The following is a 24,794-nucleotide window of genomic DNA, read 5'->3' as shown; positions in this document are numbered from 1 at the left end:
AAGGATTCGCCTGCATCACCCAGAGCCCGGAGTTGCCTGCTCCATCACCAAGATGAGGGAGATGTTTATATTTCACACTCTCTGTCAGACACTCACATGATCTCTCTTCATCAAAACTCTCTCGCACCCCCACACCATCCCTTGCTCCTTTTCTACCTCACACGCATCCACACGTGTTCCTTCTCTTGTCCCCTCCCTAATTACCTTCCTGTTCTACGGAAAGTGGGAAACACTGATTCATTTAATAAGGGTGATTCTCATTTTATAACCACACACAAATCCCCTTCAATATTCATCAGGCTTCCCTTGTACATGCTGGAAATCTGATTGGGTCCACCATGGAATCATCATATCCATAGCGACCTGGCTTCTCTGTCCAACGTGTGTGTGTTTGCATATTCCTGGATGATAAAAGAGTATCCTTTTATCTACATGCACTCTCTGGCAGAGTTTAATCCATCTAGCATAGAGTTCTGATGGATTCCCTTATACAGGGGGCTTAACTCGCATCCTGCATTATCCTCTCGTCTCTGCACACACACACACACACACACACAAACACACACACTCGCTGCATTCCCTGCTGCCACCAGATGTGCCTCTCTCAGCCACAACTGATACCCAAGCTTCTCCAGGGGCATACAGAAATCAGAGAAGGATAGAGAGAGAGCTTAGGGAAAGAGACAAGAAGAAGCAAGAGAGAGAAAGTGACAGGGGGCAGGGGTAACCTCTGTCAGTGATGAAAACAGAGACAAAGAGACAGAGACGCTTGGCAGAGGAGCCACGAAGCGAGTGAGAGGGTAACAGGCAGACAGAGAGAGACAGGAAGAGAGAGACGGTGGAAAGATGCTCTTTTCCTTCCCTTCTCCATGCCCTGCTAGACGGGCTCTCTGTCTGTAGTGACACCACATTGCCTCAGATTCCCTCAACTCGGGGCTTTTCCCTCCCTCCCTGCCTCCTCGTCCCTCCCCACCGCCTCCTCCCTCTCCGGCTCCTCCTGTCGTGTGCGCTAGCATTTGCTTTGGTCTGTAAGAGTGGCGCACCTCTCCCTCTCTCTCTAATGTTGGCTGGCTTTGCCTCTCGCTGCTCTGTTGCTGCTCACCCAGGGAATACCAGAGGAAACAGGAAAACAAACGCGGGAGAGACAAGCAGTCGGACTGCGGACATGCTGGGAATGGGAGTGGGACTGAATGGGAACAGCCCTGGATTTTTCCAACGATTCCCTCTTCTTCTTACCGACATGCAGAACTGACCGGGAACGCTGGTCGGATTTCCCAATTTCAGAGGCTCAGAGGTAGCGTGTGTGCATTTTTTCGTCAGCGTGCGTGAGAATGAAATGGACGCGGTGTGTTTTGTTTGAGCGCAGCGGATGATCGACTCCCACTTGTCGTCACAACAGACACCTGCTGGATCAACAACTGCCTGCATGACGAAACATGGGCAGAAGGAGGCGAGACAGAAAGACGGATGAGAGTGGAGGCATGTAAGGATCTCCGGGCCTCGGCTAAAATGTGAAATTCATTTGAGGATTCTGAAAAGGGTTAAGAGATTATTGAAGAGGGGGATATTGTGTGACCCCCCCTAAACCCCCCCCATACCCCCCCGCCCTCCACCACCACCACCAAACTGGAGCAGATTTGAGGATGAGCCCTGTTTTGTTCCTCCTGCAGCTGCTCCCGCCCCTCCTCTCGGCACAGGTTACCATCATTTCCGAGTTAGGGACCACGACAGAGTCCATTGGGAATGGTACGGGGGCGTCGGGCGCAACCTACAGCCCTGACCCCTCGGGGTCAGTCGCAACCCCTTCGGATGCCCCGGAGGAGGACTGGATGCCGGCGGAGGCCTTTCTCTTCAGCGGTGACTCCACGGTCTTGGAGAGGGCGGAGTGCGACCGGGCGTACAGCCTGTCAGGGCAGAGTGGCCCCCTGCCGCACGGGTTCTTCGGCCCCCTCCGGTCATCCATGGACGCCTTGGCCAACATGGCCAACTTCCTCAACATGATCTTCCAGGCCAGCGACTTGCGGGAGAGTAGCGTGCGCGACGATATGGAGTGGTACCACGCCATGGTGCGCTCCCTCCTGGAGGCCGACCCCCTCATCCGCCACGCCCTCCTCACGTTTGACGCGGACCCGGCCGCCCCCGTGCCCCAACTCGTGCTCCGCGCGTCCCGGAACCCAGCCCCCGTTTACCAGAACATCCTGCTCCAGGACCTGTCGAGCCGGTGGGAGAGTCTTCACCCCCCGGCCCCCGCGCCCGACGACACTTGGTTCAGCGGTTTGAAGTTCCCAGACTCCCCAGGCCCGACCTTGTCGAAAAGAGTCCTCTTCAATGACCTCAGCACCCTGGACACGCCCAAGTGGGGTCGGGGTGACAGCTACGTGACCAATCGCAGCGGGGTCCGCTGGGCGGGCGGGCCCTTCCTGGAGTGTGAGGATGGGCGCTTCCTGCCAGGCTGGCTGCTCACCCTGTCGACTTCTTTCTACGGCCTGAAACCTGACCTCAGCCCAGAGTTCAGGTCAGTCGGTAGCCTGGGTGTGTCTCAAATGGCGTCCTATCCTCCATACAGGGCATTCATTTCAAACAGGCGCTTATTGCAGTCTGATCAAAAGTGGTGCGCTTAATAGGACAAAAGCTTTAGCACGCATCCCCTGACCCATCTGGTCTCACACGGGCGACACAGACTGCTTTCCTCTGCCTAAATCCTGGATAGGTATTTCATGTTAGATAACCACATCATATTTTACAGCAGTCCATTGTCTCAGGGCACACAGTCTGTGACCATTAGTTGATGCAAGGGTAAATCCATTCGAATTCAATCAACTTTTTTGACAGATTTTCTTCAAATATAGCCTTCCAATACGTGTTTGGAAAAGGCGTAGAGAAAGCCATTTTTTAAAATTAAAACGCAGAACCACTAGAATGGAAAAAATATTTGTATAGGAGGTTTGTTCAAATGATAAGGGGCGCTGTCAAAAAGTAGTTCATTTCAAATGGATTGGAGGTAGACAGAGCACATGATGGCTCCAGCACATGATGGCTCCAGCACATGATGGCTCCAGCCTCCCGTAAGGCTATAATTCACATTTAGTGCCTGGTTCAAAATATACCTGACCCCAGTTGTAGTCACAGGTTACCTCTTCAGTAGACAGAGTAGTCTACTACAGGGACAGTAGTTTGATACGTTTTTGAAATAGCAGACATGGTTAAATTACCCAATGCTGGATTTTTTTAACTGAAGCACTTTACAGCCATTAATCGAGAGAAAATGTCAAGTTTATAGAGTATGATGATTCAGAGACCATAGTTATATACTGTATTTGTTTCCATTAAATATCTGGTTGTGGTCCTCCAAATTTAAATTAGAAAAGAGACTATGGATTAGTCTCGGTTCAGGTTTGCATCTGTGAATGATCCGTCTTGCCATAGAGGTCTGGCATTTTCAAAATAACACGGATCGGCAAGATAGTGGCGCGTTATGAAGTAATTGAAAATGCTGACTTTGCAAGGTCACCCCCCTCAACCTGTTGGACCTAAAATGACGAAATGGTTTAGAGGTCCCTTTCCTGTACAAAGTACATGTGCCACAGGGTCTTTCTTCCATTAAAAGTTTTTCAAAAATCTTGTGAGTCTAGAACATACATTTATATAAATCAGTCAAGGATGTTTATATTGTATCAAAATTGGGTACACATTTTGCAAACAGTGTCAAGACACATCATATAGAAGAACATCCATATTGACCACATAGTGACACTATAATGGGGATGTGTTTATCTCTTGATCGGTTTTGACTCATTACATTTGGCACACATGCTCAAGGAAATTAGTCTAATTAACCCACGCAACACCTCATACCAAAAAGTACTCTGATTGGTGAAGGTTGCTTCAAGGTGCTGCTGCATCCTTCATGGGGCATGACATGTTTGTTGTTGCCTTGTTTGTTTAGCTCTGCGTTTGTGTCAGGTTCCAGAATATTATCCTTTACCGAAATGGATGTTTCTTTTTTGTGTGGGTGTGCGTTTGTGTGTTCCCATGCCAGGGGTGTAATCCGCGTGGATGTGAACGTACAGGGCTTTGATGTGAACCAATGTGCCACAGGGGATGCTTGGTTTGCCAACACACACGAGTGCAATCGTACCACCATGGAGGTAAAGAGCGTCTCAAAAACACTGAAGACTTACACCCCTTATTGTTGTTGAAAAGTCACAGACACCCAAGTCGGTATTGAAGAGTTACACCCCTCAATGTTGTTGAAAAGTCACAGACACCCAGGTTGGTATTGAAGAGTTACACCCCTCATTGTGGTGGAAAATTCACAGACACCCAGTTTGGTATTGAAGAGTTACACCCCTCGTTGTTGTTGAAAAGTCACAGACACCCAGTTTGGTATTGAAGAATTTCACCCCTCATTGTAGTTGAAAAGTCACAGACACCCAAGTCAGTATTGAAGAGTTACACCCTTCATTGTAGTTGAAAAGTCACAGACACCCAAGTCAGTATTGAAGAGTTACACCCTTCATTGTTGTTGAAAAGTCACAGACACCCAGGTTGGTATTGAAGAGTTACACCCCTCGTTGTTGTTGAAAAGTCACAACATTTCAAAGTTGGTGTTGAAGAGTAACACAATCCCTCGTTTTTGTGGAAGAGTTACAGAAACCCACACTGCTGTTAAATAGTTACAGTGACACTCATTGTTGTTGACAGGTCACAGAACTGTTATTAAAGAGTTAAAGAACTTTACCAGTAAATTACATTTTGTTAGATTGAATCCCCAAGCTGGCAAAGTAAAAAAAAATCTGGGCAGTTAACCCTAATTTCTCCCAGGTTGTCTCTGAAAATAACAATGTGTTTCTCGAAATGAAAATAAGTTGTAAGTTAGCTAAACTGGTAAAATAACAAAAAATATAATTTACTCATATACAGACAAGTGACAAATAAAAGGAAAAACCTGAATAAATGAGTAGAGGAACATAACGAATACAGATGCTTCCACACAGGTATGCTACGTAATGCAATTAAGCAATTAACATCCTAGGAGGCCCTGTGGCATGTAGCAACCCCAGTTGATCTAAGTGACTTTGAAAGAGGGTTCATCATTGGGTCTTTTCCAGGATGACAATACCCCCAACGACAGGGCACGAAAGGTCACTGCATGGTTTGATGATTTGAATCATATGTTATGGCCTTTGCAGTCATCAGATCTCCACCCAATTAAAAACCTATTGGAGATTTTGGGTAGTGTTAGACAGCGCTTTCCATCACCATCGTCAAAACATGAATTGAAGGAATTTCTTTTGGAAGAATGATGTTTCACCCATTCAGTAGAGTTCCAGAGACCTCTACACTAAGGCACACTGAAGCTGTTCTGGCATCTCGTGGTGACCCAACACCTAAATTAAAGTCTTTAGGTTGGTTTCTCCTTGAATTTTTCACCCGTCTGTATGTAACTCAGTTGTAAGCATATGTATTGTTAAAGTATATCAAGGGTTATCATATCAATACACAACTTTTGTTATCCCAAATCAACTTCAAATAGTAATTACATTAATTATATACAATGTAACATATACTTATACACATTAAGCATTTCCCACGCTTAATGTGAATAAGTAAGAAAACATTTGAAAAGGATTGGCTAGTGAAGTGATCTCAAATGTCCCTCGTTAAAATCCCTGAACCCAAAAGGGTGAACAATCACTTGCAGGCTTTGAGTAAGTCTCTCTGAACAAAACCGTCTGACTGAAATGTTAGTGTAAAACCTTTTATAGCTTTATTCTACTTTCCATTCTTAATTTCTTGCTTCATTTCCCTTTCATCTTCTTGTCAGCTTATCACCTTTGTCCCTCTTTGCCCCCTTTTTACCTTCATCCTCAATTTACTTTGTTGACGATCGTCTGTCCTCTTCCAGCCCAATCCTCTCCAGCTCATCCCACCCTTCTATTTAAAGATATCTGCGCTGGTCGGTGGAGGGATGATCTGGGTGGATTAAGATGATAATCCGGCCATTACAAACATCCTTCCCCCGTTCCCAGAAAGGCAGACATGGGCCAGACATAGATAGACAGAAACAAAACACAGGAACATGCCCCATATCCCTGTCATCAGATCATCTCCCATCTTGTCTCATTCATGCAACACCCAGAGACAGGTCAAAGGTGGAACCGGAGAGAGATTGAATTCCAGGTAGATCTGGATGTTTTAAGAGAGATTATTTAATTCCCTTAAAAGGGATCATTTATTAATGACTGATTTCTGACTGAGGCATCCTCAAATGGGAAACGGGATAACCTTCATAATGCCACCAAAACGTCGAAATAAAAGCAGACAAGGCTTTGCATGATGATGGAAATTTGTTCCAAGCAACCGCTCTGGTGGCATCAGTGTGTTGCACATGTGTCACAGAAACACCTGTAACCAAAGGCGATCGAAAACGGAGAAATCAAATAAATCAAAATGTCATGTGATTTCAAAAGAAACAAATCAACAACATCAGGTCGACAATGAGTGGAAGACTCCAGCCATAGGGCCCACCACACCTGGATTAAGGTTCATTTGAGGCATTAGTGCAGACCATGTTATGTGTTGTTTACCAGAAGGCTGCATTCTTAATGACTTGCTGTGTATGCCGAGAATTATGTTGTCTTTATGATGGAGTTCATTTTAATCCACATAACATACAAATATTTGACCCTTTATTAAGCAACCCATTGGGTCTGTCTCTAGATAATGTTGGGATGAATGTGTGTGTCGTGTATGGGGGGGGGGGGTGGTGTGTGCACTGTGGGATTTCCCTCAGTAGAAAAGGGATAATGCTTTTGGTAGAGGCATTACATGTCCATTTAGGTTTTATCTTAGATTAACAAAGAGGCGAGAGGCGAGCAGTGTCCAAATGTGTTTCCTTGACTGAGTGCTGCGGTGCGCCATAATGGTGGGGAAAAAACTCCAAAAAGGCTGAGAGATCATAAGTAACACACTCCATTAAATATATCTCCATTAACAATTTCCATTGACCAACATACATTTTAATCCTTGTTTTTTCTGCCATTATAAAAGGTTTTCCTCCCCAAGTAATATTCACAAAATTGCAGTCGGACCACAGATATTTTGCTTTCTAGGTTAAGAGAAAAACACTCCACTAAGGGATAATTAAACAGGCATTGTTAATAAAGTGTAACAATTCATACTAGCAAAACCCACCTACCAGAACAGGATAATAACCATTTTAACACTCAGAAAGGCTGATATTACTGCATTGGTTGAAATGGTGCCTTGATTGCATAGTTTTTTTTGATGATCACTGCTGTTCACCACTGAGAAGTGCAATGCTTGCAGATATGTCTATGAAAAAGCATTGATTACCTGTCATGAAATGGTTGGTTACACTCCATTTTGAGAATCCCAAACGTGTGTCTGTAAATGCTCTACAGATTATCTACTTACCATTAGTAAGATTTTACTAACCCTAACCCTACCATAACCTTCTTCATAACCCAAACCTTTACACTTACCCTAAACCTTACTCAAAACCTAACCCTGACCCTCACCTTTGCAAACAGTTTCTTATCAACAGTTTGTTGAAAGTTTGTTGAAATGATGTTGATATTAGTAGTATCTATAGAATATCAATAGAAATTGGGACTCTCCTTCAGGACTTTCCCCTTCAGAGGTGGAGGGGGCAGTGCAATAATGATAAAGTTCTGATCCAGTCACGTCAAACTAAACCGTTTAAGAACCAAATTCCTCCTTGAGAAACCTGCTTGTTCAGGTTCCAGATAATCAGAGACATCAACTGATCAGGTGTCAAACGGCTAGCCTCAGGCAACATCTGTCATCGCCCTGTGAAGTGAACTTTAACCCCAACTTGTTTTCTCTCTCTCCAGTGTGAGCCAATCCCAGGCCAGGGATTCAGATTGGGCCAGTACTGCTGTCGCTGCAGGGAGGGGTACTACAGCCCCCCAATGGACGGTAAAAAGACAAAGGCCGTGCCACAAATATCACCATGTCCCCTTAGAAATGTACTCCTTTTGACCAGGGCCTAAACATGGAGACAGTGTTAAGTAACAAATTATACAACAACATATACCACTGTAATTTCCAGTGGTATAACTAGCAATTACAGACATACGCTCACAAATAACACCTCAGTGCGAACAATAAATACATTGTTTCAATTGAATACAATTCAACTCAATGCTGGAAGTGTTACAGTGAAAATGCCAATTGAATGGTGAAATAATCCATGTTCCATTTCAACAATATCATATCTGATAATTCGTCATCACCAGAGGTACTACTTTCCTTAGCAAAACTCTACCATGGTGTCAAATAAGTGTTCAATCAACGTAAAGATGGTGGAAACCCAAGGAGCCAATCACATTCCTGAAGAATCACAGTTAGCACTCAATTAGGACCACCTGGGCTAAAGCTTGCAACGCAGTGAAGGTATTCATCACATCTTACTTGTCATTTAACTTTGCATTTTGTGTGGCTCAAACCAAAGTTACAATATTTGAATCTGCTAAGGACACTTCAAACGCCATGACGGATACCTGCAAATGTTTTCTCACTCTACATATAATACATAATACTCTACATAGTTAGGTCCAGACATATTTGGACACTGCTCTGCATGCCACCACAATTGATATGAAATGAAACAACCGAGATGCAAATGAAGTGCAGACTATCAACTTGAATTCAAGGGGTTGAAGAAAAATATCATATGAAACGTTTAGGAATTGCAACCATTTTCATACACAGTCCCCTTATTTCAGGGGCTCAAATGTGTTTGGACAAATAACACGATCATAAATAAAAAAATTCATTTTTAATACTTTGTTGAGAATCTGGAACGCATGGCCTTTACCGCAGCTGTCTTAAGTTGTTGTTTGTTTGTTTGTCTTTCTGCCTTTTGTCTTCAGCAAGTGAAATGCATGCTCGATCGGGTTGAGATCAGATGATTTACTCAGCCATTGCTGAATATTTCACTTCTTTGCCTTCGAAAACTCCTGGGTTGCTTTGGCAGTATGTTTTGGGTCATTGTCCAGCTGTAAAGTGAAGCACCGTCCAATCAAATTCACTGAATTTGGCTGAATCTGAGCAGACAATATATCCCTATACACTTCAGAATTCATCCGGCTGCTTCTGTCTTCTGTCACATCATCAATAAACACTAGCGACCCAGTGCCATTGGAAGCAATGCATGCCCATGCCATCACACTGCCTCCACCTGTTTTACAGATGATATGGTATGCTTTGGATCATGAGCCGTTCCAAGCCTTATCCATACTTTTTTCTTTCCATCATTCTGGTACAGGTTGATCTTAGTTTCATCTGTCCAAAGAACGCTGTTCCAGAACTGGGCTGGTTTATTTTGTAGACTTTTTTTTGGCAAAGTCTAATCTGGGCTTTCTATTCTTGAGGCTTATGAATGGTTTGCACCTTGTGGTGAACCCTCTGTATTTGCTTTTGTGAAGTCTTTTCATTATGGCAGACTTGGATAATGATATGCCTACCTCCTGGAGAGTGTTTTTCACTTGGCTGGATGTTGTGAAGGGGTTTTTCTTTACCATTGAAAGGATCCTACGATCATCCATCACTTCTATGGACATCCATGCCTTTTTGTGTTGCAGAGCTCACCAGTGCGTTCTTTTTTCTCAGAATGTACTAAACTGTTCATTTGGCCACTTCTAATGTACCTGCTATTTCTCTGATGGATTTTTTTTTTGCAGTCTAAGGATGGCCTGTTTCACTTGCATGTTGTGGGTTCACAGCAATAGCTTCCAAATGAAAACACCACACCTGGAATCAACCCTTGACCTTTTACCTGCTTAATTGATTACGAAATAATGAAGGAATAGCCTACACCTGTCCATGAAATAGCTTTTGAGTCAATTTTCCAATTACGTTTGGTCCCTTGAAAAAGAGGGGCTACATATTAAAGCTGTAATTCCTAAACCCTTCCTCCAATTTGGATGTGAATATCCTCAAATTAAAGCTGAGAGATTGCACTTTAAGTCCATATTCATTATTCAACTGTAACTTGATTATATTTTGGTAAACAGACAAAATAACAAAACTTCCAACTGTAACTGTCCATTTATTTCCAGACCTAACTGCATAATTGATATGTAGGCTATTCTAGCGCCATGCAGGATACCCACACAACAGATACCTGCAAATGTTTTCCCACTCCACCATCTATATTCCTAAAGCATCTGTTGTTTCTTCCGTAAGACAGTTGTGGCCAAATGTCCAAAATATGGTTTCTTAATAAAATGTCCATTAAGGGCTATCACCACTTTTTCACCACAAGTTAGCTTGATGGGACTTTATATGGGTTCAGGAATGTTGAAACCTCTATTCAGGTCATTGCAAGCTATCAGCCTATTATATTAGCCAGTGAATTAACCAAGCAAATGAGCAAAGTGTTTCACCCGTCCCCTCAAGCTAAACTAAGGGCAGAGGGGGCAGCTTTTTGGATTGGACCAGCACTCGTAATGGCCATCAAAACTGCACATGGTTTCAATGGGGTTTCCCCAAAGGGAAAGTGGTGAGGGATTAGGGAGTAAAAACCTTTGCAGGGAATAGTATCATTTAGAAGGAATCCACATAATCAATAAGCTAACAACAATGAACAACAATGAACTACAGTGTTCTTCTATTCAGAGTTTGTCCAAAAGTTCAAACAAACGCTGCATTGCTGGCCTTTCACTGGTCCGGCGTGAATTTGACCGTACATGGACCCCTGACCCCGTGGCTGACGTTGGCTGGCTGTCTGTGTTTCTCTCCCGTGTGTTCGTACGCCGGTGCGTTGGCCTGGCACAGAGGGTGGCGCTCCGAATGGCAGCAACGGCGAGGGGGTCAGCGTGTGTTACCCCGCCCTGCCCATCTGTCTTCCCTGTTGGCCGGGCTGCGGCAGCTGCGTGGACAGCGCCCCCTGTTGGGTAGAGGAGGACTGGTTCCTCAGGGCCTGGGTGCTGGCCGTCCAGGGCTTCTTCATGCTGCTGGTGTTTATCAGCATGCTGGTGGCCTACCAATTCAGACGGAGCAGGGTAAGTGGGCACAGGGTGCGTTCAGTGTGACAGAACGTTGTGAAACTCAGCTGAAACAGTACTGTACCTGTTCTGTAACAGAGCAACTTTCCAATTAGAGTGGCCATTACTTGCGTGGTGTGTTGCATGAGATTTTGGCAATTTGAAATGATCATCCCTTGCTACAACCACCGAACCACATCAAAACGTATGACATGCACAAGTTTTTGGGAAATATTCGGTACAATTCCTCACACAGTGTAACAATGTTGAGGGAAATTTGAACATTTTTAGCATTAGTGGTAATAGCAAATTCAACAATCTAGTCAACTTGTTGGTTTTATCATTCCAGATAGGAAAACACTATAACACTATAATAATATTGTAAGCCATGTTTTATGTGACAGTCTACGAATGAATACATCCATTTATATACAGTATATTAATTTAATGTATCCTTAATATAACTAGAGAGGTCAAACTTTTATAAGTGAGGCCTGACCAAGAAAGCAGTAATCAAACACAAGACAAAACAACATAAATACTACAACAAAAGCTCAGATTCATGAGTATTATTGTACCTCACCCATTTTGGCATTTCAGAGACCTAGACTCTGCTTACCACATACATCGCTACATTTGTGCGGCTGAAGCAAACAGCAGTGATGGTCCACAGAGCCATTTGAAATAAAAGATAAGCACTTCATCGAAATAAGCACTTAATACCTAACCAATCACATTTCCTCCTTCTCCTCCCCTTCTACCTCCCTCTCTCTCATTCACTCCTTCCCACCCTCTGCCCCCCCGACACACACACACACACAAACCCACATCTTCTGTCTCTCACCTCCCCCTCCCCCACAGAGGATCCGGGCCTCTGGGCTCCTACTGTTGGAGACCATCCTGTTTGGTTCTCTGCTCCTTTACTTCCCGGTGAGTGGAGTGAGAGAGGGAGTGTGCAGATTAGAGTGCTCTTTTCAGATCGTTGCAGCGCATTGGCTGGGGATTACCTGGTAATGGACGGTTTAGATTGCCACCGGCCAGGGGGGGACGTAAGGGGAGGGACGCGTCCCAAACAGCTACCCCTGTGTGGCACTTTTTACCTTGTTGCGTAACTGCATTCCTGAAGGTCCAGGGAGAAATGATCGATCATCCGCGTGATTCATTATGCCAATTATGTCTTTTGCGCAACCGGTACATGTACTTATTGACCCTAAAACATTGATCGAAACACTCCTGCCCAAGCCGACGGGTGAGTGATGGGGCGTGGCGACACCCGTCGTAGGTCGCATATCATATTTCACTGCTCAGTGAACAAGACTGAGTGTGCGATAAACATGTCAACGTCTTCCCTTCCTCACTTTACACATGCGGAAGGGAGGAGGATGCATTTCAGCTACTACAATGTTCCAGATGCACTGAGTCGGTGGCTTCGTGTGAGGTGATTCTTAAGGACCTGTTTGGGGTGTTATTTTAACCTTATTTAGACAGCAGGACACAGAGGAGTGGACAGGCAGACTGGATTACTGTAGGTAGGACTTGGGGAACCACATATGTGAGCTGGGAAGGGTAACCAATATGGCCTGAGTCTGAAAGACGGTACGAGCTGATTCTGGCGCTGAAGGCAGACCTCCTTTCAGTCTGCCGTGCCCCCCTGCCGCAGAGGGCTGGCCCAGACTAAAGGCCAATGGTGAGCTGGACCCTGTCATCTCTGTTGGGCATCGCCTGGAGGTGGGGAGCTTGGCCTTTTAGTTCCCCTGCCGTTTGATCTGTTGGTGCTGTGGTCACTGACCTGGAGCATACATACACTTCTACAACTGGTAGACACACACATACACGTCACTGTACACTGCCCCATTCCCCCTGCACACTGCACTCACAGTTGAGATGACTTACTTCATAATGTAAGTCGCCTATGAAGTATTGTTGGTAGCGATGTTCCGGTTGGATACGTTAGGCTGGAGACAGGGCACATGAGCGCGTCAGTTGTTCAAGGCCGTGTTGACAGCGCCTCGTCGTTACCAATGAATGCAGCTACATTGCATTGAAGAAAGAAACGTTTTTTGGGTTCCATTTTCTGCTGCTGGTGTATGCATTAGAGCCACGGAAACCTATTGTCACTGGTGAAGAAGTGATATCTGATTGGGCAAGAGATTGTTTGGACGGTCGTAATCCTTCAGTCAATGTAAATTAAAAAGATAGCCGTCAAAGAAATCCATCATATGTAGTTTCCATTTTATGCGTAATCTCTAAACCTACCCAGGTGTAATATCTGTCAACAAATTATTGAGTAATTTGTCAGATTCCATTAATGTATAAGTAGGCTGTCCACTAGATATTCCCCTTTCAGAGACTTAAATATTTTACAGAGACAAAAAAAAAATTGGGGGGGGGGTCTGACAGTTACATTTCTCATGCCTGTGGGTGCTTGTACTAACTCGTACTTTAAAAATCCTTACAAACAAGCATCTTAAACAGTGACTATTAGTGTGCCTTGTCTTTGTAGTGACCGTATGTAGGTGGTAGAAAAGCGTCAGTGGTTATCCCGACGGGTATAGCCACTGACGCTTTCCTACCACCTACATACGGTCACTACAAAGACAGGGCACACAAATGGTTAGTGATTACCCATGACAGATTAAGTCTGCCAATACTGCTCCGTCTCCCCCCTCAGGTCTTCATCCTGTACTTCAGGCCCAGCACCTTTCGATGCATTCTGCTTCGCTGGGTGCGACACCTGGGCTTCGCTATTGTCTACGGAACTGTGACCCTGAAGATGTATAGGTGCGTCCTAACGCACCCTCGCGACGCTGCGTGTGTCCTCACCACGCGTCCCTCCGACACGTTGCCTATTCAGCAGCCAGATACTCCACAGGCTACATGCGCGAATCTCCCTACTGAGTGACTAACGTGGTCACATTTCCGCACACGCGCAGGGTTCTCAAGGTGTTCCTGTCACGCACAGCGCAGAGAGTGCCCTACATGTCCAGCGTACATCTGCTCAGGTTGCTGGGATTCATGGTGGTGACAGTCAGCTGGTTCCTGTGCGCGTGGACCGTGGGCGTTCTGCAGAACCGCGACCGTAACATTCCCCTGCTGATCACGTCGACCACATCCGACGGCCAGGGCTTTAACGTCTGTGACCTGGACCGCTGGGACTACATGATGGCAGTTGGTGGGTGGATAACTTGAAAAAGACAGGTGTTTGGGAGTGTTTTCAGGTGTTACATAAAAATAAATATTAAACAGAGGAGGAAAAACAACATTCCTGATTTATGTCAGAGGTCAAATCAATTTACAAACATTTTCGTGAACTCAAAACCCAGAAAAAGAACACATTGTTGACCTTGCTTCTGCTTAAGAAGTGTGTAAATGTTTTGCCTGTTTCTGTCTGTAACAGCCGAGCTGCTGTTTCTGTGCTGGGGCAGTTTCCTATGCAGCGCAGTTAAGCCAGTGCCCTCAGCCTTCCATGAGCCTCGATACATGGGCATCGCTATACACAACGAGCTGCTGCTGTCTTCCATGTTCCACCTGCTACGGTAAGCAGTGCACACACCCCTTGATCGAAACAGATGACCTACACAGGGATAAAACATGCCTGTTTCCCTCTTCGCTAATCAGAAGTGTACAGTGGGGAGAACAAGTATTTGATACACTGCCGATTTACAAAGCATGTAGAGGTCTGTCATTTTTATCATAGGTACACTTCAACTGTGAGAGACGGAAACTAAAACAAAAATCCAGAAAATCACATTGTATGATTTTTTTAATAATGAAATTGCATTTTATTGCAAGACATAAGTATTTTATCACCCACCAACGAGTAAGAATTCCGGCTCTCACAGACCTGTTAGTTTTTCTTTAAGAAGCCCTCCTGTTCTCCACTCATTACCTGTATTAACTGCACCTGTTTGAACTCGTTACCTGTATAAAAGACACCTGTCCACACACTCAATCAAACAGACTCCAACCTCTCCACAATGGCCAAGACCAGAGAGCTGTGTAAGGACATCAGGGATAAAACTGTAGACCTGCACAAGGCTGGGATGGGCTACAGGACAATAGGCAAGCAGCCTGGTGAGAAGGCTGTTGGCGCAACAACTGTTGGCGCAATTATTAGAAAATGGAAGAAGTTCAAGATGACGGTCAATCTCCCTCGGTCTGGGGCTCCATGCAAGATATCAACTCGTGGGGCATCAATGATCATGAGGAAGGTGAGGGATCAGCCCAGAACTACATGCAGGACCTGGTCAATTACCTGAAGAGAGCTGGGACCACAGTCTCAAAGAAAACCATTCGTAACACATTACGCCGTAATGGATTAAAATCCTGCATAGTACGCAAGGTCCCCCTGCTCAAGCTAGCGCATGTCCAAGCTGAAGTTTGCCAATGACCATCTGGATGATCCAGAGGAGGAATGGGTGAAGGTCATGTGGTCTGTTGAGACAAAAATAGAGCTTTTTGGTCTAAACTCCACTCGTTGTGTTTGGAGGAAGAAGAAGGATGAGTACAACCCCAAGAACACCATCCCAACCGTGAAGCATGGAGGTGGAAACATCATTCTTTGGGGATGCTTTTCTGCAAAGGGGACAGGACGACTGCACCGTATTGGGGGGAGGATGGATGGGGCCATGTATTGCAAGATCTTGGCCAACAACCTCTTTCCCTCAGTAACAGGTTGTGGCTGGGTCTTCCAGCATGACAACGACCCGAAACACACAGCCAGGGCAACTAAGGAATGGCTCCGTAAGAAGCATCTCAAGGTCCTGGATTGGCCTAGCCAGTCTCCAGACCTGAACCCAATAGAAAATCTTTGGAGGGAGCTGAAAGTCTGTATTGCCCAGCGACAGCCCCGAAACCTGATGGATCTGGAGAAGGTCTGTATGGAGGAGTGGGCCAAAATCCCTGCTGCAGTGTGTGCAAACCTGGTCAAGAACTACAGGAAACTCTGTAATTGCATACAATGGTTTCTGTACCAAATATTAAGTTCTGCTTTTCTGATGTATCAAATACTTATGTCATGCAATAAAATGCAAATTAATTACTTAAAAATCATACAATGTGATTTTCTGGATTTTTGTTTTAGATTCCGTCACTCAAAGTTGAAATGATAAAAATACAGACTTCTACATGCTTTGTAAGTGGGAAAACCTGCAAAATCGGCAGTGTATCAAATACTTGTTCTCCCCACTGTAAAATAGAAATAGTAATTTGTATAGGGGGATTAAAGATGTCATTGTGTTTTCGGTTTTCCTTAGGTTTGCAATGCCCTCTCTGCATCCCGATTGGATGCTGTTGCTGTTTTTCGTCCACACACATGTCACCATCACCGTGACACTCGCACTGCTCTTCATACCCAAGGTAATTAGTAGCGTTCTACTCTATTAATATTAAGCATAAATGTCCCACATTATACCTACTTGACGTGTGTTCTGTAGTTCCTCCATGTGTCAAGGGTGGGGAGAGAGGAGATTGCAGAAGAGGTTTATGAAGATGAGGTGGACTTGAGGCGATCTGGCTCATACCTAAACAGCAGTTTCACCTCAGCAGTTTGGACTGACCACAGCCTGGATCCCGATGACATTCGGGTAAACTCGATTTTTGCCCTGAACTCTTACTGAGTGACTATTTTTTGTTGAAGCACTGGGTAGCCCAATACATTATTCATTTGAATTTAAACAGAAAAATAAGTTTACAAAAGTAAAATAAACCTATTAAATCTATTACCAATATACAACCGTTTATAGCATCTCTTAAAACAAATAAGGATTTTAATTATAAACATTGACATAAAATACAGTGAATTTCACCATGTGCCCCAGCAAAGACCTGACCTTTTTTTTCTCCTCCCTTGCCCCTCCTCCCAAACCTTTGACCTTAACCACAACTCTTTCCCAATGAATTCTAACACACGCCTGATCATTCATACAAATGAACACCCTCCCTAATTCCCTTTATCCTTCCTTCTCTTCCTTTCCAACTGCACCAGGATGAGTTGAAGAAACTGTATGCTCAATTGGAGGTCCACAAGACCAAGAAGATGACGGCGAACAACCCTCACCTGCAGAAGAAGCGCAGCTCCCGTCGTGGGCTGGGTCGATCCATCATTAAGCGTATCAGTGAGATTCCAGAGTCCATGAGCCGACAATGCAGCCGAGAGGACAAAGAAGTCAACCTGGGCAGCAGAAGTTTGACTCACTCAGAGTCCTGTAAGAGAGTTCCAAATGCTGTGAGTGTAAATTACAGAGATGAACCAGTCAAAAAGCCACCCCCAGTACTGTGTAAATCCCAGAGTAACTATGACAATGTAAAAGACATGGAACCTTCTTTGCACAACATCATGTTGAGGGCAAACCAAGCTAAGAGGAGCTCCCTGCACTCAGAAACAGATTCAGTAGATATCGCACCCTTGGTTTGTAAGTCGGCCAGTGCCCTAAATCTTACAGTCGAGAACGACCTCCTGCTTCCTGAACTCAACAAGCTACACAAGTCGCTGAGTTTAACAAACAGTAAAGCTCACAGTCTGGACGACACCTCTCGGGTAGGAAGAGATACCTCAAGAGAACAATGGCAGTCTAAACAGGATGTCACTATTAAGGACCAAACCTCAAGTGCCCTTGTGCAGTCCCAGTCATATGACAAGGCTGAAGTGTGTCCCTGGGAGTTGGAGGAGGAACAACCTACCAACAAGAATCAACCACATGTTACCTTTGCTCCCTCTCATGAAGGACCACCAAAGAGTCCTGAGTGTATATTAGCACCAATAGCGATGCATGTTTGCCCCTGGGACCATTTACCGGATCCTACGCCAGCAGAGAATTCTGCTGTGGAGTCACAAGGGGTAGAGGCAGAATGCGAGTCTCCCACACCCCAGGCTTCTAGCTCCACTAGCGCGCCTGGGTCCCCAAAGTCTGCAAAGGAGACGCGGGTCTTCTCTTTCCGCACTTCTAAATGGCACTCTGTAAAATCTTTTATTGGATCTATGGATGCTAGTGTCAAAGAAAAAGACAAATTGGGAAATGCAGTGAAGAAACAGGACTCTTTAGCACAAGACAGCCATGGGAGCGCAGCAGTTAATGCCACAGCCTCAGCATTAAAAGCAAGAACTCCAAGCAATTCAGGCTTAGAAAAGAAAACAGAATGTGTTTCAAAGTCAGAAATGTCTAGTATTGACAAGAAAATAATGCAAAAAAGAAGTTTGACAACAGTAGATGCAAAACCAGTTCTTGTTAAACAGGCTGCAATAAGAATGTCTTCAAGTGATTCCTCTGGAAGAAGTCCGAGGAGAATTGTGGTGGTGCAGTCCACTAACAATCCTTTGGATGCAGAAGACGTGCAGAAAGACAGCACCTGTGAAAATGTGTTCATATCAAGGGAAAATAGTAAATGTAGCACGGCTAGAACTCCTTCCACTCACAGAAGAGGTATCCAAGTCCGGCCTTCTCTGAGTGCTCCCTTATCAGATATTTGCCCATGGGATGTTCCAGTTCCCATGAGAAAACAGAGCGCAATACCAGACATCTGTCCGTGGGAGGCAGAAGAACCAGAGAGGCATCCAAAGACACCTGCACTTATCATGGTATGTCCTTGGGAATCAGATGAGATATTGCAAGAAGAATTGAAAAAACAGAATAGTTTCAAGGAACCGGACAAGATATTACAAGATGACTTGAAAAGGCAGAAGAGTGTCGGGGAAGACGTATGCCCTTGGGATGTCACTCCTCCTGTCACCCCAAATACAGCAATTTCTACCTGGTCTGAGAAGAAACTAAATAAAGGATTTCCTTGGGAAACTGATGAAATTCCGCAGACCTCTCATGGTCTGAAACACCAACAAAGTGTCCGGGTCTGCCCTTGGGATGTGCAGGATTCCCTCCCTGAAAAGGTAAAAGTGGAAATAAATGATGAAAATATTAATTCCCAGGATGACAAGGGATTGAGTAAGGCACTGAAAAACTGTCAGGAAACACTGCATGCCAATGTCTGTCCTTGGGAATCAGAGGACACAGCAAGGAACAGACAAACGAAAACTACTGAGCAATCTAAATCTGCCCCAGGAAAACCAAGTTTAACCTTAGCAGAAGCATGTCCATGGCAGTTTCCTGATCCACATAAAGACTTAAAAGAACTTTGTCCCTGGGAGGAGGAGAGTCCACAGCAATCCATAACCAGACACATCACTAAAGGTTCTTTCCAGGAAACCACTGTAAAAAAAACTGACATTTGTCCACAAGACACTGGAGACCATGAAAAGACAGGAAAAAAAGGTGTTCTGCATACAAATGTTTGTTCTTGGGAATTAGTGGAAACAACAAGACAGGACAGTCCCCAAACAAACATCTCTAAGAACAAAGAAGAAACAGACAGCATGCAAACTGACCAAAACATTACTGACAGCATTCAAGCAAATATTTGTCCTTGGGAAACTGAGCAATCAGAGAGGAAACAGCAGCGAGTCATGACTATGGCGGATGTTTCTAAAGACACAGGAAGGACAAAAAGACATGCCAGTGCTCCGGCAAATGTTTGTCCATGGGAAACTGGGGCAACTGAAGAGCCAATTAACCCAAAAAGACGAGATAGCACTCGATCAGACATTTGTCCATGGGAAAATCATGGGCCAAAAAAGACAGAGAAAAAAGAAAGTGTCAAAGTAAATATTTGTACTTGGAAAACTAGATCGACTGACAAAACATATCGAAGACATAGTACTAAAACGTACATCTCCAATGAAACTGAAAAATATAAAAGACGAGACAGCGTTCAAGGTAACATTTGTCCCTGGGAAACAAATATCTCTGAACACCCAGAAAAGCAAAAAAATCTAAGCAGTGTTCGGGGAGACGTTTATCCATGGGAAACTGGTTTTGCTGAAGTGCCAGACAAGACGACGAGACGACATAGCACCAGGGCAGACGTTTGTCCATGGGAAACTGGTTTAGCTGAAGTGCCAGACAAGACGACGAGACGACATAGCACCAGGGCAGATGTTTGTCCATGGGAAACTGGTTTAGCTGAAGTGCCAGACAAGACGACGAGACGACATAGCACCAGGGCAGATGTTTGTCCATGGGAAACTGGTTTAGCTGAAGTGCCAGACAAGACGACGAGACGACATAGCACCAGGGCAGATGTTTGTCCATGGGAAACTGGTTTAGCTGGAGTGCCAGACAAGACGACGAGACGGAATAGCATCAGGGCAGATGTTTGTCCATGGGAGAGTGGTTTAGCTGAAGTGCCAGACAAGACAAAGAGACGGAATGGCACCAGGGCAGACGTTTATCAATGGGAAACTGGTTTAACTGAAGTGCCAGACAAGCCAAAGAGACGACATAGCACCAGGGCAGAAATTTGTCCATGGGAGACTGGTTTAGCTGAAGTGCCAGACAAGACAAAGAGACGACATAGCACCAGGGCAGACATTTGTCCATGCGATACTGAAGTCTCTCAAGTATCAGAACAGACAAAAAAGCAAGAAAGTTTTCAAGCTGACATTAGCCCATGTGAAACAGATGAACCAGAAAAATCTTCAGAGAAAGAGGAAATGATCCTTGTAAGTAGCAGAGAAAATGTAATTAAGACCCAAGAAGTCCTATCTATGGAGGAAGTTGACGAGGCACCCCCTGTGGCCAGAACTAACATTCCCCTGGCTCGGCGTGATGCAATTTTCCCTTGGGAGATGGAAGAGACCAAACTACCCGCATCCCCCTCATCCATAACAGAACATGACAATAACTCTGACATTTTTACATGGGATCCTGAAAACATTCCCGAAGAGGAAGAGGAGGAGGAGGAAGATGATGCTGAGAGTGCTGCAGAAGCCTTCGTCTTTCCATCTGACTTGTAAGCATTAACCGGCTAGAACAAGACAGGTCACAGTAAGTCGTTGCACCAATCCACTGACTGGCTCACTGTGCAAAGCTCTCCCATAGCAGGGGTGGAGTAAGTAACTGGACATGATCTCTGCTAGCCTCAGTGCAGCAAAGGCCCCTGGGCTGTCCATCTACACAAACATTGCTCCACAAGAAATACACGCCTGAGCCTGGGTCGGCTGCTGCTCTGCTCTCCAGAGGAATATTTACCCCCCAGGCTCTCGATCTGAAGTGTCTGGATGCTGTCCCTCTTCTTCCCACTTTGATCCCACCCCCCCTTTTTTATATTTCATATTGTTTCCTGTGTCTTTGGGTGTTTGTGACAATGCACACTCTTGTATCACATAGTTAAACCCAATAGTTGTGGGATCCGTTGTGATGGCACGAAAAGCTTGACTGTGAATTTCTAAAAGAACCGCCTACTAATAAATCCTTATAGACACAAAGGTATATACTATATTCCTCGAACTTAACTGAGGACAGTGAAGCCAGTTCCACTGTTTTTTCATTTTAACACTTGAATGAGGAACTTATTCAGACCTGAGACACCAGATGGGTGCAATTAATAAAGTAGATCAGAAGAACAGCAGGCTCCAGACCTCATAGGGTAAGAGTTGAGTACCCATAAACTATACCATCAGTGCTCACCAGGTTAACTTGGAAACACAAACAGCATTTTGGAAATAACTTGTGAATGATGGAGATCCATTTCCTTTTGTTGCCTCATATAAACCCCACCATAGAATTTAAGGATATTAATAAATGATAAACAAAACATACATGTACATTTAATAGAAATTCAATTATAAAAATAGAACTAGCTATTATTTTATATAAAGTGCCTTCAGAAAGTATTCAGACCCCTTTTTGTCTTTTTTTTTCACATTTCTGTGTATTATTGATTTACATTAATTTCACCATTAATCTATACACAATACCCCATAATAAGTGAAAACACTTATGTGTTTGCCAATTTACTATTAATAAAAAACAGAAATGTATTTGAAATGTATTCAGTACTTTGTAGAAGCGCCTTTGGCAGAGATCACAGCTTTTGAGTCTTCTTGGGTATGCCGCTACCAGCGTTGCACACATGAATTTGGAGAGTTTCTCCCATTCTTTTTTGTAGATGCTCTCAAGCGCTGCCAGATTGGAAGGGGAGTGTCAGTGAACTGTGATCTTCAGGTCTCCCCATAGTTGTTCAGTTAGATTCACTCACATTAACAGACTTGTCCCAAAGCGCCTCCAGCGCTGTCTTCATTCTGTGCCTCAAGACACTGTCGCACTAGAAGATGAATCTTGTCCCAAGCCTCACCACGGCCCTTTTTACCCAGTTACCTAGTTTGGCTAGATGGCCAGTTCTAAGTCTTCATGGTTCCAATCTTCATTCCTTTTCACTTTGATTGAGCCCACTTTTTTCCTGTTATCTTTCATTGCTTTAGAAAATTGTAACCTTTCCCAGATCTTTGCCTTGACACGTATCAATGAGGTCTACAGAGCGTTCCTTGGATTTCATGGCTTGGTTTTTTCTCAAACATTCATTGTGAAGTGTGGGACTTTAAATAGACAGGATGGTCACAGGACACAGAATGCATATGAGCTCAATTTGGAGTGACATGAAAAGGGTCTGAATACTTAATATAAGATATAGCATTTTTTTTTATCCTTAATAAATTGACACTATTTTCAAAAACTGTTTTTTTCCTTAGTCATTATGGGGTATTGTGTGTAGATTGATGGCAACAAAAATATTTAATCTTTTATAAGTCTATAACTCAACAAAACGTGAAGTGAAATGGTCTGAAAATGTTCTGAAGGCTCACAAATCTGTTTTAAAAGTTTTTTAAGAGTTAGGAAAACTAACATATGTTGTAGCAAATCCCCTGCAGAACCTGTTTAATCTGAAGTGTTTCTAACCCAAGGAGTCTGTGGAAGTACTTCTGGCTGTCCAGCGCCAGATCAAATCTTTTTCTTTTCTAGAAAATAGATTTGGCAAAGGGATAAGCGGAAAATGTTTAGAGGGTGTTATACAAGGTAATATTAAATCAACACAAATCAGTCTCATTTAGTTTAGTTGGTACACTGAGGCACTTGCAATGCCAGGTTTGTGAGTTCAATTCCCTGGAGGGGGTGAGCTGAAAGAAAGTATTAAAATGTATGTAATTACTTCCTTAAATTACTCTCATTAACAGCGTCTGCCAAATTACTTCAATTCAAGTATTTGTACCCATTGCTCCTCCAAATCACATTTTCTAAGTAATAATCTTTTGTATTTATATAAAGTTTATAGTTTCCCAGAGCCCAGACTTCCCTCGTTCAGCCATGCACTGGCAAAGTCATGAAATTCCTTGTATGCTATTTTTACTTTACTGTTGTGCCCAAGGGTACAACAGAGGTGGTGCCAATTGGCTCAGCACAGTCCAGGGTACACAGGAAAGATGTTCCACAGGGTTGACACGTCTTGTTGTGCCTAAGCAACTTCCAGTAGGGTCCCTGTAAGCCCAATCATGGTTGTTAGCCAGAGAATGCACTCTCTGTGCATTCTACTATATTTTAAAGTACACAAATACAAAGCTTCCCAAAATGAATTGCAATTCCAGTAGTCCTGCTATATCTGTACATAACATCATTGTGATAGATTTATTTGCCATTTTCCTAAGTGATTTTGTCTGCATGCAATGAAAGCATTAGAAACTGGTTTTGAATATGCCAGCATTCCATCCAAGCGTACAGAGCGGAGAATAAGATTCAGTATCTGAGCTATATAAAATACAACATACCAGACAGTGCTATTAGAATGAGGTGGCATCTTGTGCAAATCATTTGAAACATTACCTGTGAATAATTTAGATTAGTTGCCATTTATGAAGTTGTTATTCAGGAACAGCTATTGCATGTTTTCCCCTTGACCAACATAAAAATAAAATTACACAAAGCTACAAAAGTTCAGTATAATGCTAATTCCAGGAAAATGATCTGTCACTACCAAAACATATATGTGAAACAGACTATTAAAATCACTGATGTTATGTGAGATTAATCCTTAACCGAAGTCACATAGCACTGTCAGCTATGCAAAATAACTAGAACGCTGTCTCGTAGGTTAGTTGCAGATTTACATTGAAATTTACAGTAACTTTGTGATAAGAAGTTTGAAGGGAAGTTCAGCCAAAACCTGTTATATCAAGATTTCAAGCAGCTTTTTGAAGTCCTTCTTGCAGTTTGGCAGATAGTCTACTGGAAATTCCAGTTTTCAGGGAAAATGACACATTTTCACCAATATAAACCCAAAATAACAAAGACCTGGAAAATCTACTGATTTCTACCCATGAAACTCATGTTGAATCTCAACAGAAAGAAAATGAGTACACTACAAAGAACACAATCCATAATCCTTTCCATTCATTGTAGATTCCAGAGACCATGTTCCCAGAAATAATATAGCCAATGGCATTGTATCTGTACACCAAACATAACCATTCAAATGTCAAATCTCCCCATTTGGTGGGAAACAAAACTTGTGCAACGGGGACATCGTCTTTCATTGCCTCATGTTACTTCCATTGTACTAACCTAGTTTTGTGAACGTTTGTTTATGCATGTAATGTATTTTCTGAATGGGTGTGCTACGTATAGCCTGTTAAGTAGAATCAAATACTATCATTACACATCCTTTTTATATGTATGTTGACAATTATTTCTGTTGAGATGTCAGTTCTTTTTGTATGTAATGCCTATGAAAGCTAGAGATTATTCTAATATAAATTTACAATCACTGAATTCGAAAGGTATGGAAAGAAAAAGAGATTGGACATTTTATTTTTGTATTCTTTAAATTAACATGTTATATATATATATATATATATATTCATCATTGAAATAAACCATG

General features: G+C 43.6%; 1 protein-coding gene across 3 annotated transcripts; it reads left to right on the top strand.

The window, feature by feature from the left end:
• The first annotated feature begins 1,598 nt into the window (after nucleotides 1–1,598).
• si:ch211-156l18.8 (probable G-protein coupled receptor 158) lies at nucleotides 1,599–24,734 on the top strand. Of its 3 annotated transcripts, XM_013135345.4 has the most exons (11): nucleotides 1,599–2,515; nucleotides 4,040–4,148; nucleotides 7,881–7,965; nucleotides 10,828–11,054; nucleotides 11,898–11,966; nucleotides 13,708–13,817; nucleotides 13,970–14,208; nucleotides 14,434–14,572; nucleotides 16,292–16,394; nucleotides 16,472–16,621; nucleotides 17,023–24,734. In XM_013135345.4, the coding sequence occupies exons 1-11, from the start codon at nucleotides 1,644–1,646 to the stop codon at nucleotides 20,878–20,880; spliced, it is 5,961 nt and encodes a 1,986-aa protein (XP_012990799.4). In that variant the 5' UTR covers nucleotides 1,599–1,643; the 3' UTR covers nucleotides 20,881–24,734. The 3 variants fall into 3 exon arrangements, 2 of the variants coding, with proteins under 2 accessions (XP_012990799.4, XP_034150115.1); XM_034294224.1 differs by lacking the exons at nucleotides 16,292–16,394; nucleotides 16,472–16,621; nucleotides 17,023–24,734 and having other exon boundaries at nucleotides 13,970–14,234; nucleotides 14,434–14,457; XR_004576148.1 differs by lacking the exons at nucleotides 13,708–13,817; nucleotides 16,292–16,394; nucleotides 16,472–16,621; nucleotides 17,023–24,734 and having other exon boundaries at nucleotides 14,434–14,551.
• The last annotated feature ends 60 nt before the right edge of the window (nucleotides 24,735–24,794 follow it).

The sequence above is a fragment of the Esox lucius genome, chromosome 9 (assembly GCF_011004845.1).
Source record: "Esox lucius isolate fEsoLuc1 chromosome 9, fEsoLuc1.pri, whole genome shotgun sequence".
NCBI classification, from domain to species: Eukaryota; Metazoa; Chordata; class Actinopteri; order Esociformes; family Esocidae; genus Esox; species Esox lucius.
This window is presented reverse-complemented; position numbering and strand designations above follow the sequence as displayed.